This window comes from Falco biarmicus, chromosome 8, assembly GCF_023638135.1.
Source record: "Falco biarmicus isolate bFalBia1 chromosome 8, bFalBia1.pri, whole genome shotgun sequence".
In the NCBI taxonomy this organism is placed as follows: domain Eukaryota; kingdom Metazoa; phylum Chordata; class Aves; order Falconiformes; family Falconidae; genus Falco; species Falco biarmicus.
The window spans coordinates 37,425,155-37,441,602 of NC_079295.1; the positions used below are offsets into that span (position 1 = coordinate 37,425,155).

Consider the following 16,448-nt stretch of genomic DNA (forward strand, 5'->3'; position numbering starts at 1 on the left):
CTTTCCTTTATCTTTTCAGTTGATATTTACCATCTTTATTGCTTCCCAACCTCATCTCAGGCTCCTTTTGTTTGTTCGTAGGGCACTGTTGGTTGGGGTCTGTGTTTATTCAGTGCTCTGTTTGCTCAGTGGCATTTGTTAGCCCTTTAGCACTACTGTCAATATCATTAATAATTACAAAATGTGAATCTGGTGATCTCAGAGCTGGTTTCTTTGCTGCATAACTAGTTGTTCCAGCTCTTCCTCAGTTATTTTTACAAGATTTGTGTCTGCGATGTCCTTCCTGGCATCATTTATCCTTTTCATCAGACTTATTTTTAATGGTTATCTTCATGTTTGGTTCTGTAAGTTCAGACTTCAGACACACTTCATTGCAGGGAGAGCTGCTGCATCCAAGGGGGCTGTAACAGTGATGAAGTGTATGTTTATGTTCTTACAGAATCTGGACCTTAGACTTAAATATGAGTGTCAGGAGAGCCTTATGTCATGTCTTCTATTATAGAATCATAGAATCATGGAATGGTTTGGGTCAGAAGGGACCTTAAAGATCATCTAGTTCCAGCCCTCTGTCCCGGGCAGGGACACCCCCCCACCCGCTCAGCCCAGGCTGCTCCCAGCCCCATCCAGCCTGGCCTGGAGCACTGCCAGGGATGGGGCACCCACAGCTGCTCTGGGCAAACTGGCCCACCGCCACGCCGCCCTCACAGTAAAGAATTTCTTGCTGATATCTAATCTGAATCTACCCTCTTCCAGCTTAAAGCCATTCCCCCTCGTCCCATCACTACACGCCCTTGTAAGAAGCCCCTCTCCAGCTTTCTCGGCGGCCCCTGTAGGCACTGGAAGCCGCTGTAAGGTCTCCCCGGAGCCTGCTCTTCTCCAGGCTGAACAGCCCCAACTCTCTCAGCCTGTCTTCCCAGGAGAGCTGCTCCAGCCCCCTGATCATCTTCGTGGCCTCCTCTGGACTCACTTATGTTCTTATGTCTGCTTCTGGCCTTCTATAATTAGGGGTTGTGTTAGGATACCAAGCACAACTTAAATGTTCCACCTGGGATTTGGGAGAAACTTTTAAGTGTAAAGGAGCATAAATATAGAAAATAAATGAAGTCATCCTGACTTATGAGACTGTACTTATAGTCAGCATGCCTGGATCCTTAAAGTTATTTTTTTCTTTTTTCTCTAATGTATGAGCCCTGAACTTCTTTTTCACTTATTGTTAGTGATATGTCTGAGAAATAATAGGTTGTCTTGTTACATTGAGGGGTAAGGAGAGTAATTATGCAACACAAAATGAGAATTCTTCTGAACAATAAGAAGGTAAACAGGTACATTAAAATAATTCCTTTGACTTTACATGCTGGCTTTGGTGTTTCATACATGCTTAGAATTTGAAGCCAGAGATCATTACATCATTGTGTATACGTCTCTTGGGCATGAGACCTCTTGTCTAGCCTTATAGGTCACACTGTTGTTCCTGCACTAAGTCCAGCCATTTGATTTACACTACTGCATAGCTTCAGTTTCAGTGTTTGGCCTGAGTGTACCTTCCTGGAATTATCAGTCATTGTTTTCATATGTTCTAATGACATTTAATTCCAGAGTTTTGAAACCACTAATTTAGGTTTCCCAAATTGAAGTGCCATGGTACAATATAATTTTACTGGTTTGTAGTTGATATTCTCACTCTTCAGCTTTTTACCCTTTGGAAACTGTTGAAATGCATTTTTCAAGGAGAATTGATTATAACTTTGGCAAATGAATATGATTACCAAGACTGTCTGTAATTGGATTTTTACTTAAGAGGAACTATATTTATGTTATCTTTCCTTATTGGATGCAATGCTATGCCTATAATAATTCTTTCTCAAAACACTCCTTTTGTTAGGACCATCTGTGTTGCTCTTACGTCAGGCGTGTGCCTACTGAGAGCACTTGAGTTACTCCAGTTTGATGCTGACATGCTGCTTTGGTGATGGTGTAACATCATCGAAGGATGCGTTCAGCACTTCTGCGATTTGACAGCATACAAACATTTGATTTCGCCATGTAAAAGTTTATAGAATAAGTGTCTGCTATTTTAATTTAAGACAAATGTAGTTAAAGAATATAGCTTCCATATGCTTCTGCATGCCATATGCTAAGCTGATGGCATACAAACATACACTTGTGAGTGTAAATATATAGAGCCAGAAGACAGAGACTGTTGTACTGAATATCCTGTTAGAAGTCCTTGTTCAGTATCCTGACAGGACCCTGTGCCAGCAGAAGGGAGAATTTCCTCCCCAAGCTGTACATTTAACACTTGACTTATGCCTCGAAGCAAAGCAGTTACATCTGGAGCTATTTTCATTGCTCATATTAATTGCTAACTTTTGTTGGCACTTTAACAGGTGTATCCACACTGTTAAGCAATTCCAGCCCTTCCCTGAAAAAAAAAGGTATTTTCTTTTAGCATTTTAAACCCGGTTAGATTTCAGTTTAGTTCGTGATCTTGTTTTTATTGTTACAAGATTATTTTTTTTTTTGTGCCAGCCGTTGTTTTATATCAACAGAGCTGCATTAAATTGCCATCCCGCAGCTTGGCCCCAAGTGTTTAATTCCAGTTTGGTGGCATTGACTGGTGGTAATAAGAAAGAATAGTGGGAGTTCAAAAGGAAATCCTGCATTTCCCCTCTTCGTGTGAATCAATATTATAATTTAATCCCTTTATCTGGCAGTGTTCTGTTATTAGCTGTTTGTATTCATATGTTTGTGTCCATTTTAAATGTTGCAGAGACGGTAGAAATCAGAGTTTATGTCTAGGAGGAATTTAGCATTACTATGTGATTTTTTTTTCTCAGTGCATAGGGTTGCAAATGGACTGCATTTGCCCTCTCGTGGTATCCCACTTCAAAAAAAAAAAAAAAGATATTTACATAGCAGAAATGGCTTTGTGGTCTGAGTTTATTTACAACCGTTGTGACAGAACTGAGGATTATGGGGAAATATTTTTTTGTGCAACATAAACCACACAAAAGCCAAACCAGTCAGTAGTTTGAAACCATGGAGGCTAAGTAATTTTACTAACTTCCTGAAGGCCCACTGAAAACAAACTTGTCTTGTTCTGTTTCCAGAAGTGCCTGTATTTAAAAGTATTTTTCTCTTAAAAGTTAAAGCTGACTTAACTGGGAAGTAAGTTTGCAGCAGGCAGAAATGAGGTGACAAGCTCCTGAATGTACCGCTGGAGTGCATCTGCCAGCTCTGCTGCTTCCTGTCTGGCCCTTCCCAATCCATTAAAATGCCCTAATGGGCTTTTGGTTTATTATGTAATTTATTTTAGCAGTTCATGCTGCTCACCTCAAGCATAGTTGTAAGCATGTAGCAGAAATCCTGCCATTTCTTATGACTGGGGTGCTGTAAAGAACAGCCGCATTAAGCTCAGGCTTTTTAAGATAGTTCAGTTAAGACTGAAGAAGTCATGCACGGGCATCATCTTTGAAGATGTTTGCAGACTCTTGAATGGAAGTGAATTGCCTCCTAATATGACTGAAATGCAGTGAACTGCTTAGGCCTGTCTGAGGAGGTGTGGGGTTTTGGTGTGTAATGGTGCCAGATGTTCATGGCTGACATTTTATTTTGTGCATGTAAAACAAGAATTGCCTGTTGTCCCAGCAAAGTGACGCAGCTGCCAGTTGGGTCACCAAGGAAGTGCTCACCTGGGCTCACCAGCTTAGTAATAGCATCGCTGGCATTGATAAACACAAAAGTTCAGGAGAATGGGAAGCAAATAGTATGTTTGTTCTTTAGGCAGTATGTTAGGCATCAAAAAAAGCTTTTTGGATTCCTTGCTCTTTGGCTGCTGCCTTGTCTCCTTGCTGACACCGAGGCTTGGTTGCTCTGTCAGGAAGAACAGATTGAGTTAGCAGGATCTGCACTTAAAAGAATTCCTGAAGTAAAGCAGAGAAGCAATTCTGGGTTTTCAGTCACCTCCCTGTCCCTAATCACAGAATCACAGAAGGTGGGGGTTGGCAGGGCCTCTGGAGGTCAGCCAGCCCTTCCCCCGGCCGGAGCAGGTTCCCTGGAGCAGGCTGCACAGGGTCACGTCCAGGCGGGTCTGCAACGTCTCCGGAGAAGGAGACCCCGCAGGCTCCCTGGGCAGCCTGTGCCAGGGCTCCGGCACACTCCAGGTAAGGACGTTTTTCCTCCTGTTCAGGGGGAAGTTGCTGTGTTGCAGTTTGTGCCCGTCGCCCCTTGTCCTGTCGCTGGGCACCCCTGGAAAGAGCCTGGCCCCGTCCCCTGGACGGCCGCCCTTAAGGGGTTTGCAGCCATCGATGAGATCCCCTCTCAGCCTCCTCTGCTCCGGGCCGAAGGACCCAGCTCCCTCAGCCTTTCCCCAGCCGGGGGATGCTCCAGTCCCCTCTTCACCTTCGTAGCCCGCGCTGGCCCCTCTCCAGCAGTTCCCTGTCTCTCTTGGACTGGGGAGCACAGTTCAGTCACCTCACAGGAGAGCCTCCTCCTCCTTTCCTCTGCTTAGGTCTCTTACTAGACTATCCATTATATTTTCTTCTTTTCAATTCCTTCTTGTCCCCTGTTTGTACATGTATAAACCACTGTATTACTTGTTTTAATTTAACTTTCCTCTACCCATGTTTACTATTTCCACTAATTTCTTTAAGCTCCATGATCTCTGTCAAATATTTGCCCTGACCTCATATGTCCTTACATGTCCATCACTTTTAGGATCTAAATAGGCTCAACGAACTCAGTGAATTATTTGTATGCTTAAAATTAAGGACTTCCGTGCAGAAGTTGGAGCGAGTAGATGATAACTCATTGCAGCATGAGTGTCTGGTTTAACATCGATATTTAGAAGTTCCATCAATTGTGTTGCCATTAGTAAATGTCAGGAATGAATTGTGGTCTTGTGTCAGATCGTAGTAAACATTGCAACGTGATGGTTTATTATGCAATTGCAAATACTGCTTCATGGGGCTGGCGGCATAGGATATTGTTCGCATCCCTGCGGGCGCTAGTGGTTGTAGCGATGCCGAGAAGATGGTTTGCGTACACTTGGCCATACTTCATGTGGACACATTTGTGTTGCCAAATCTTTGGTGTCCTTGCTGAAGGTAACAAGGCTACACAGACCTTGGGCATCAGAGTCTGTTCCTTATTTAACCTTCCTGAAGAGGGCAATTACCCCGCTGTCCTGTACAGAGGGGTGACCTCTGTCCTCATGCTCTCGTAATTGAGAAGGGGAATGTCTCCGAGTTTCTGTCTGCCAGGAAGCGTCATGAGGATTGAAAGTGAAAGGCAACTTTCAGCAATGTAGAGGTAGTTATTAATATGCTGATTTACTGTCACTTGAGTCTAAAGAGACTTTTAACAATTGCTTGCCTTTTGCATGCTCTTCAAAATGCTGATTTTTTTCCTTAGAAATCTAATTACATTTTAATAAGGTATCTTTTTATTTCCAGGTGGTTGCCAACCCATCCCTTGCTCCCATACAGTACTGTAGTTAAAAACCAAGAATCATGTGTATTCATCACAAAGTTACACCCCAGTAAATCCTTTAACTGTAAGAAAACAGAGTTATTTTTCCCTTTTTCTTCATGCACTCCTAGTTACATTAAGCGCTAGCAACAAGGAAAAATGTATGCAGCCTCTGAAACCTGAATTATTTAGGAATTTCCATAAAATAGTATCACAGGTTGTTAGATAAAATCTGCATTAAATAATTTCATTTTCTGTAGCTTTATGATACAATGTGTGGACTTGTCTGAAATCACAGAGCCTGACATGACTAAACTCTTGGTGCCAAATTCAGTTCCTAACTCTGTCTCTGACTTTATTACTTTAATGAAGTCATGACCTATCTTTGGTTTGGTTAACCTACAATATAAGATATAAATAGCCTATAGTCTTGGAGATTTTTTTGAGAAATAATTATTATTAATGAAATGAAAGACTCCATGATGTGCAGGCTATTTTTATTTATTATAATTACTTATTATTAATTCACTGAAACTTTAGCAAGTTTTTTATAGGCCTCCTGTGACTCAGACTTATACATTAATACTTTTGTCCTCCATCATGGCTATACAGTGCCATTATCCACCCTGAAAAATTAACCACTAGTCTCCAAAAAAGGACAGGACTGTTGAAGGAAAAGGGCACTGACCAAAAATAAAACTGAGGGGAAATCAGTGCATCTAAGTCCAGGGCTGTGCTCTTGCAAATGCCATTTGACTCTTGCCTGGCCCCAAAGGCATCTATGTCCAAATTCACAGACCTCAGCCCCAGCCCCGTGCCTGCAGTTCTGTATTGCCATGGCCCAGTCCTAGAGACCTGGTAAAGCTCTTGGCCAAGGGACCAGAGAAACGCATTGCATCTGAATATGGGCTGCAGCCTTCATAGTGCTGTGTGTGAAGGCAAAGCTCGGTATGTGCTCAGTGGCTCTGCCTCTGCCCATGTGTGAAGGTGCTTCAGGTTGCAGAGCACTTGTTTTTTTGTTTTTTCTGTTAATGGATCTGTTCACCAGTCCTCTTATAGCAAGCTATCATGCACCGTAAAAGCAGGCTTCTAGTGAAGTGCAGAAACCAAAGAGCAGGAGAGCACAAGGGGTAGCCCAGTATTTAGGGATATGGAGGGGCAGACCTGGTGTTTATACCTTGCTGCAAGAAGCACCTAGCTGTAGCATCTGCTGCTCAGACAGAGCAGAGGTCACCGCTCTGTATGGGAAAGCTGTTCAGATATTTGTTTCCTTCATCTGAAATATGGAAAAGATGGCAGTTTTGGAGAAGGAGGCTGTCGCTTATATTATTTTTTTTCCACTTTGAAACAGTTTCAGTTCCATGGGTAGCATCTGCATTACAGCTTGGGAATCCTGGCCTTGACCAAATACATTTTATGGCATGTAACCACAGTATTATATCTTTTCTTGTTTGGTTGTACAGTGTATCCTGGGTTAAACTGTTGCCCCAACCCGTAAAATGACTGCCTCTGAGAATATTGAATTTATATCATCATTTAGACAGCACACTGCTCAAATAAGAATGTGTCTTTATTGTTTTGTGAAGCTTCTAGCACATCTTTGAGTGATGCATTAATAATGACCTAAAAATAAATCAGCTTTATCCTGTTAACCCAGGAGAGTGAATCTTGCATAGAACACAAGTACTGACTGCATAGAGTATAATACAATATAATACAATATATATAAGAATATAAAGATTTCTGTAACTTTACTTTCCAGCCGTTACATGCCTGTCAGAGCACGATGACTCTGCCGATGTTGGTGACTGCATGCGGTGGGCAGGAGCTATGCCATCTCTTGTACAGGAGTGTCTCATTCCCTGCAAAGATGACTGCACGTTTACCCACTGGTCTAAATTTACAGCATGCTCGTTTGACTGTGAATCAACTAGAAGTAGGAGACGGTCACTCACAGGTATAATCCTTTATAATATTTGTTTGATGGTGATACTTGTGGCTTGTGGACTGATGTTGGTGTTTTGGGAAAATCCAGACAGAACAGCGATCATCCTTAATTGATTTTTGAGCTGATACTGATCATTGCCTGCTTTATGTACACACATTTTAATACGAGAATAGTGCAGAAAAACTTGGTGACAGAAAGCTGTTTTTAGACATAAACCAAATAGAACAGTGACTATGCATTGTACAAGTTTATCTGACCTGTTAATGTGGGAAGCATGCAGCAAATATGTACACAAGAATAAAAAAGTGTGATTTTTTGTTTAATGCTGTTGAAATCTGGATGAAGTTTGAAATGGGGAATTTTGCGCTCAGCAGCATCCAATAGTTCAACAGGGCAAATTAATACCATGAATAAAGAAAAAACAGTATCATTAAAACACTTTTATTTGATCTTTTGTATATATTCATTGAACACTCTAGTTCAAACTATTTTATGGAGCAGTCTCCCATACTTGCCGTTGTGGTTTGTTATTATGTTATTTGAATGCTGACCAAACCGAAAAGCTTTAAAACTCTGTAATACTAAGAGTATGGAACTGCTTGTTTTGTTAAGAGTTGTTTTCCCCACACCCCCATGCATTGCTAAGTCAAATAAAAATGAATCATACTGTTTTCAGAAGGTTTACAAGAAACTTACTGTTCTTGTTATCCTGAACACTCACATCTTTTAATATTTCTGTGTTGTTTTTGAGAGCTATGGTGTAGCTGGCTTGAGTTGCTCCATTAATAGAGGTGAAGCTTCAAAGACTTCTACTATGGAGTAGAATACTAATGTTGCTGTAGAAATATCTGCTGCGATAATGCCTGGGAACTGAATGGCAGTAAAGTATGGTGGCTACCACTGCTCCTTTCTTCTAGACTCACTGGTACCTGGCTGCATGGCTATCTTGTTATATTCAGTTTGTTACTGCTGGAATGAGCCACGTTTTTAGTAACTAACAATTACAGTATACAGACATAATGGCTTCAAGCTGCTGTTAATCAGTATGACTCATTAAAGAATAAAGATTTCTTTTTTACATGAAAATCATTATTATACAATGCTCTATTGTTTCTGCCAAAAAGTATATGCTAAAATGTTCTCTGTATCAATGCCTGTGTGCTTGTAGTAGTAGAAATCCTCTATCCCTATCAGAATAATAGGTGCCCGATCTTAAAGAAAATATGGAAGAATTAAGTGAATACTTACTTCCAGGTAGTTTTAAACCTCAATTTTCTTTGCAGGTATCTGTGCAAGTTACAAAACAGTATGGTCCTACCTACTATCCTCTTTCTTACTGCATTCTACATCAGACATAGATCCATTCAATTAAGTGGAGCAGAAATGGTTTCTGATGTTCAGGTTTTGATGGCTTATCTCCTCAGCCACACTGCATTTGTGACCAAACACCACCGGTCTCTCCCATATGACCTTGCTGGGTTCCCTTCCTCCTGCCAGGAAGGAGCTTGTGGTCTCAGCTTGCACCCAGCAAAGGTGTCCTGAAAGGCAAGTGGTGAATGTGCAGCCGGTGTCCGAGGCGTGCTTGGGTGGGGACAGCACAACGCCACAGAGAGCAGCGAGGAGGGACCAAATCAGACATTTGGCTTTGGTTTGTCCACTTTTCAAAAGGGGAAGTCAGTGAGATTAGTACTGACCTGTATTTGCATAAAACTTCCTGAAAATTGGAGCTAGGCACAAGTGTGGAAGAACTCTCAACCCGCAGGAACTCAGTCCAAAGATTTAAGGAAAGTGCTATTTTGGGAAGTACTTCATGATGTTGAAAGAGTCCTTTAACCATTTGTATTTCACCTTTCTGTAAGCATGCATGAATTAATTGAACCTCCTTGTTTGTCACTGTGTTTGTCTATGCTCAAGTGAATGCTTCAGCTTCATTATAGGAGTTCATTAACAATGTCATTTAGTGGGAATCCGCGAGCTGTTTGCTAAGTATTTGCTTGCTCCCACTCAGTTTTTAATAGTATTATTAGTTTTACTTGGTAAGTAACCATAGACTCTACATATGAAATTGGTCATTACTTAAGAAGCGAAAAGCTTATTACAGAACATATCAAAATTCAAAGTCATTATAATGAAAACACGGTTTTTAGGTAAGTCCAGTTAATTAATGCAGTGAGTTAATTCACTGTGCTATGGATACAATGCATTTTCTGTAGAAAAGTGTATTTTTAATGTTTCATATAATTTGTATGTACAATATGTACTACCTGATAATACTTAATGCATATAATATTTGTTTGTTAGTATAAAATATTGGTTAGAAATATAATTTTAAAAAGAAATTTCTGTTTAATTGAAGGATTTATGTCCTTGAAAATTTTGGAGATGGTGCTTTTAATAGTAATTTTTAAAGCTGTCTCTGAAGATGATAAACATATCACCATCATTAATTCTAAAACTACTTCTTTGTGAAGAGTATGGGATGAATGTCACTTTTGCCCTCAGAGTAGGGCTTACTTAGCAATTTCATTAGAGGGAGGATTCCTGCAAAACAGATGGCAGAACATGTTGGAAATAAGTGTCTTATAAGTGTGAGATTATTAGCATCCTTACCTGTGTTTGATGTGCTTCATGTAATTATGGCAAAACATGGACAAGTCCCAAATTCCCATGCTTACTAATACCATGCAGAACATGCAGCTGTACTTGTGGCTTCTGTCAGCTCGTCAAACATAAAATGCTGGAAATGCCACTAGAGAGCTCCCAATCTATTTAAAGCCTTTTAAAAGACCTTCCTTGAAGTATGTGGAGTTGTACCTCTTATACTTTACCTGAACTTGCTCATAAACACATATATAGAAATGTAAATATATATATACACACACACACACACACAAATACAAAGATGTTGGCACTATTTGATTTCTTTGTGTTTATTATCCCTTTGTGCTGGCAAAATTTCCATTACCCAGAACTCTGAAAATACAATTTTGAAGGAGCTGGGGCTTGAAGGACAGTGATATTAAGGGTCTGCAATCAGTGCCCTTTCCCTGGGAGGTACATGTTTATATGCAGACAGGTATTGATGACAGCCAACTTGTGCTCTTACTGACGTGTGGCGAAATAACTCTTGGTTTCAGAGTAGAAAGAGGGTTGTTAGGTTATATAACTTGTTCTTTGCTTTTAGTATCTTATTTGTGTGCAATACCAAAAAGAAAACATTTCTTTTGGGATCAAAGCTTTTTGCAGAAGTATTTTTAGTGCAGCCAAGATCCCCAAGGAGCATTTTGAGGATGGGATACAGATGCAGTTTGTTAGTGAGGATATGCAGATGTGAAATGCAAAGACATTCCTGAGCTCAGGCAACATATAAAGGTAGTTCCACGTCATGTTGGCTAACCCATGCCAAGAAAAGCATTGATTTTATCTTTAGAAGTTGTATACAGACATTTGTTCCCTTGAGCAGTTGTAGGCGATGCCGGGAGCATGAATTCTCTTCTTTACATTATTTCTTCTTGTACCCGGGACCTTTTCTCGTGTCTGAAGTCCTCCAGGAAGAGGGCATGGAGAGCTGTACCACAGGTTTGTTTGAATGCTGCTGCTTCACTCGCCTACTGAAAGAGCCTTTTAAAACCTGTTGAAGGAACAGAGCAAACAAAAACATAAAACCAAATATAACCATTGAAATGCCTTCCAGCCCTACTAATTTACTGAGGATTATCTTTTCTGTTTTCTTCAAAGCACGGTTTGTGTGCAGAGTGCATCTTTAACTAATTTGAAAAGTAGCCTCAAAGAAGAAGTTGTGGCTAATGTAGAGTCTTCTGGAAGTTGTCCTGGCAACCATTGATTACGAGCAAATAGAGACAAAACAATCAATTTATGTTCATCAGATAATTAGAGAAATATGATATTATATAAAATTACAAAGCATTTTCTGGGCAGACTGTTCCTAGTGTAAGACTTTGCATTTTGCTCCTTGCTGTACCCATCAAAACAGTATTTCCAAGTTCTCTGGTTGCCCCTGGAGATAAATACGTTGTCCTTGCACACCAAAGCACTGGCAGCAGCTAATAGACGCTTCGGAAATGTTCCTGGATATTAACATTCAGATTGTCTTGGTTCTAATGTGTTGAATTCATGCAAGTATAAATAATATGGCATGTTGTTATCAAAAGTAGCAGATGTTAAGCTAACGAACAGATTTCTGTGGTTGGAACAGGGCGAAGCAGAAAGCGAGACAAATGCCAGAATACAGAAGTTTATCCTCAAGTTGAAACAGAGCAGTGCCCGTGTGAGGTATTTACCTCCCAGCCCCATGGAAATTGGTCCGACTGTATTATTGGAGGAGGTACATCCGCGCCACAATTGGGAACACGATCCCATGGAGACACCAAGGAGTGTGGTGAGGGTGTACGACTGCAAGCTATTGCCTGTTATGATAAGACCGGCAGACTTGTGGAACCATCTCGCTGTAGCAGTTCAGGTAAGGATATTTTTAAAAGTGCACAACACGTATCAATTACCCTGATGCTGAGCACAGTTACCCATTCAATGGTCTGTTTGGAGCCTATAACAGGTCTGTACCTGTTTAAATGCTGGAATAGCTTTCACAAGGTTGCTGTGAGTGCTGAACACGGTTCTTCAGATATCTTCTTATTGCTCTTAATACTGAGGTTTTCCTCGGTATAAGGGTCTGCTGGCATTTCTACAATGGAAATGAAGCAGAAGAGGGCTAAAGTTGCCTACACTGTCAAATACCAGAGGTTGGGGTTTTTTTTATTTGTCTGAAAATCCCATAAAAACATAAGCATAGAAGTTATCTTCCAATTGCCATTTTGTTTGATGATATCTCCTACTTCAGCTTTTACTTGTTTTGAGTTTTTTATTCCTTTTCAGTACATTTGGAGGTTCGTACAGTTGTTTTCAATGAAGAGATAAGGAATCTTCTTGAGATAATTGTATTAATTGCAACCCCCCTGTGATGTCACCTGCAGTCACTCAGAACAAGTACACATGACTTAAGCAACCAGTGGCTGCCTCCTTGCCGTTTTGTGCCAGTCTCAAGCTCAAATTGATAAACAGTGTGTATTCCAGTGTCACTGCTTGCTGGGGTTCTGGGCTGTGCTTCTGTCCACTTACATTTCACATATAATCAAGTAGCCTATATCACACAGAAAAAAAAGCAGAATAAGTAGAGCAAGCAGGAAATGTCATTCCATCTGGATATTTTCTCACTGTTTCGTGATTTGTAGTTCATCACAATCATTATGCTAAATCAGTTCACAGAAGTCCTAATCTTAGGGGCAAATCCTATACCTCTATACTGCCTCCGACTTGCACTCAAAAACAGGACAGTGCACAATGTGATGCAGTACGTTGGAAGACTGCTGGTGAGCTATGTGATGAGAGAGGGAGAAATGATGTCTCAGGAGGAGATTAAGCAATACAGAGGGAACCATCAATGTTCCTGGGTATATAAGGGAACAGAGAAAGAATTGGGGGTGCTCTGTGGAGGGTCTTCAGGATGAGGATCAGCAGCCCGAGTCGTGTGTAATAAAAGGAAAGAAAACCACTCTAATGAAGTGATTCAGTCGTGGAGTGAATTCCTCTCGCAGCTGTTGATGGCTGTTCCAGCTGGCTGCATGGATTCATAAAGCAGCTTTTCGTGGTTTGTGTTTCAACAATATGCTTTTGTAGCAATTGATTATGCCTCTGTGGCCCATGAAGGAGGAATGCTATACCTTTCTCCCACAACATTACCTTTTCTTCTACAAAAAGGGAGCCATTGGGTTTTGAAAGGTGGGTTTGCCTGTACTGTGACTTTCTCTTTTGAAAAACTCAGTGTTTTTATCACTATTAAAAGAGGAGGCTGTCTATGCGTGGGGCTTTTCTGAATAACCTTGAAGCTTGTCTTCTGTATGTGATATTTATGTGGCATTTTTAATGGTCCAGCTTATCTTAGGGAGGTGGTAGGGAGTGGTAGCTCAAGGGGGATTATTGTTGGCTTTCTGGTCTTCAGCTTTTTATCTGAGCAGAAATGATTGCAACACAGCGTTGGTACAGGACCCATTGTCAGAGGCCAGAGGGGTGGTCAGTACTGTACAGGAGAGCACTATCATATGCTCTTCCTCCTGCACTGTGTTTACAGAGTCCTCTGAAGACCTTCAGGTTTGGAAGTGGGATATAAAGGAGGGGTAAGATGTTTCTACCTTCTGGATGCCCCATAAGAGTTTCCCTAAGGGTGAACTATTAATCTCCAGCCAGACCCCTGTTTAATACCCAGGGTGTATAAGCTCCTAATTACTACCCAGTGTTGAACATCATCTGTTTCCTGTAAGGCAAGTGGGAAAGCAGCATTGCCTTGGTCTCCAGAGGACACGGCTATTTTGGGGACTTCAGCTGTAGAGTGCTCAAAAGTGGGAAGAAAGCTCCGTAGGCTGCACTTCCATCACTTGGGACCTGCCTTCCAACTAGAGCAACCTTTATTTACGGTCTCTAGAGCCGGGAGCTTTCAAAATGCACTTCTGAACACATTATTGAATTAGTGGTAGAAACAAATCATTATCCAATTAATAATTAGCAGAATGTTATTCAACCATAATAGAGAAGAGCAAATTACAGAGGCATGCAGAATTGCTAAGCCCTGAGAAATTATTCATGACAGGTTTTTTTAAGCAGCTCAGTTTGTCTTGTTCACAATTGGTATCAGGCGACCTTTTGACATTTGCTAGCTGACCATATTTATGGCTAATTAAGCCATTGCCTTGTATATTTGCTTGACAGGGTCCCTTGGGAGATAGTTCTGAAGGGCCAAGGGGTCCAGGAAGGCTGGATATTCTTCAGGAAGGAAATCTTGAAGGCATCAGAGCAGGGTGTCCCCATGTGCCAGAAGATGAGCCAGCAGGGAAGAAGACCGGCCTGGCTGAACAGAGCTTTGGCTGGAACTGGGGGCAAAAGGAGAGTTTATGTCCTTTGGAAGAAGGGGCAGGCAACGCTGGAGGGCTATAAGGATACTACAAGGTTATGCAGGGCTAAGATTAGAGAGATGAAAACCCAGCTAGAGCTCAGGCTGGCCACTGCCATAAAAAGTAACAAAAAGTGGTTTTACAAATAAATTAGAAACAAGAAGGACCAAGGATAATCTGCATCCTCTGTTGGAAGTGGTGGGGAATATTGCCACAAAGGATGAGGAAAAGGCTGAGGCACTCGGTGTTTTCTTTCCTCAGTCTTTTTATAGCGAGACCAGTTACCCTCAGGGCACTCAGCCCCCTGCGCTGGAAGGCAGGGATGGGGAGCAGGATGAAGCCCCCGTAACCCCAGGGGAAATGGCCAGCGACCGGCTGCACCCCTCAGACACACACAGGTCTGTGGGGCCGGATGGGACCCACCCGAGGGTGCTGAGGGAGCTGGGTGAGCGCTCACCCCGCCGCTGCCAGCCACTTACCAGCAGCCCTGGCTCACCGGGGGGTCCCGGCAGGCTGGGGGTCAGCCAGGGTGACCCCACCGGCGGGAGGGGGGATCCGGGGAGCTGCAGGCCTGTCAGCCTGACCTCGGTGCCGGGGCAGGTGCCGGGGCAGAGCCCCCCGAGTGCCATCCCGCGGCACGTGCGGGACAGCCGGGGGATCCGGCCCAGCCGGCGCGGGGTTATGGAAGGCAGGTCCTGCCGGGGACCCCGATCTCCTCCTGTGACAGGGAGAGTCCCTCAGCGGGCGCGGGAGGGGCTGGGGGCTGTGCCTGGGCCTTCGTAAAGCCTTTGCCAGGGTCTCCCGCAGCATCTCCCGGAGGAACCGGCTGCCGTGGCTGGGGCGGGTGCATTCTGTGTCGGGTACGAGACCGGCCGGACGGCTGAGCCCAAGGAGCGGCGCCGAGTGCAGCGGAGTATGGCCCCGGCGCTGGGCCCCGGCGCGGCCGCCCCTCGGCCCCTGTGCCAGGTGCGGGCCCCTCAGCGCGGGGGGGACGTGGGGGGCTGGAGCGTGCCCAGAGCCGGGCAGGGGGCTGGGGAAGGGGCTGGGGCACGAGGCTGTGAGGAGCGGCTGGGGGAGCCGGGGGGGTTGGCCCGGAGAGGGGGAGGCTGAGGGGAGACCTTATCGCCCCCTCGACTGCCCGGCAGGGGCTGTGGGCAGGGGGGGTCGGGCTCTTCTCCCAGGGAACGAGCCACAGGGCAGGGGGGACCGGCCTCGGGTTGCCCCAGGGGAGGCTGAGGTTGGAGACTGGGGAAAGTTTCTTCCCCGAAAGGGTGGTCAAGCCCGGGGACAGGCTGCCCGGGGAGGCGGTGGAATCCCATCCCTGGAGGTGTTCAGAAACCACGTAGATGTGGTGTTCAGGGGCACGGATTAGCGGTGGCCTTAGCAGTGTTAGGTTAATGGTTGGACTTGAACTGAAAGATCTTTTCCAACCTAAATGATTCATTGGTGATATGATTCTATACTGAATGCCAACCACTGTGGTATCTAGGCGTTGCTCTTGCTTTTAGAGGTATGAGGGTAACTGATTTCTTGTTATTTCTTTCAGCTCTTCTGACTTCCCATTGTTTCCTCAACTTTTCTTTTGTAGGACAGTGCTTTCCATGACTGACTTTTGTGATTAGTCTACTGCTTTATTGTAGTGGTGGTATCATTTTCCTTGGATGACCCATTCAATTAGCTCAAGAAATGAGTGACCTGCATTTTCCCAATTGAGCTAATTCCATTTCCCTGGATTTGGTTTACTCTCCTTTTTCTTCCTTTAATTTGGAAATGCATGTATGAAATTATGGATAGATGTAACTAATTACGTTAGAAAAATGTAATTGATAGTTTTCCTCAATTTGCCTTCCCATTAGAAGACTGGCTTATATTGCTTTCAGCTCACCGCTCGTCCAGAGGGTCTCCATTCTCTGGCTGGTGTTTGGAACATCCTCTTTGGACATCAAATTGTCCTCTTAATTTCAGTTCATCCACTTCTCAATCTGTCAGCTGAGTTTCTTGTACTAATTTTTAATTTCCACCTCCTTTGTTTTCAATTATTTCATGTAGTTCTTTTGTGCCTCTTTCTT

General features: G+C 43.1%; 1 protein-coding gene across 1 annotated transcript in view; it reads left to right on the forward strand.

Annotated features, from left to right (window-relative positions):
- The window catches only part of THSD7B (thrombospondin type 1 domain containing 7B), a 269,377-nt gene that overhangs the window by 159,319 nt on the left and 93,610 nt on the right, over nt 1-16,448 (forward strand). Inside the window, exons 13-14 of the mRNA XM_056350383.1 lie at nt 7,232-7,426; nt 11,634-11,897. Coding sequence (XP_056206358.1) covers nt 7,232-7,426; nt 11,634-11,897 — 459 coding nt within the window. The remainder of the gene's footprint in view (nt 1-7,231; nt 7,427-11,633; nt 11,898-16,448) is intronic.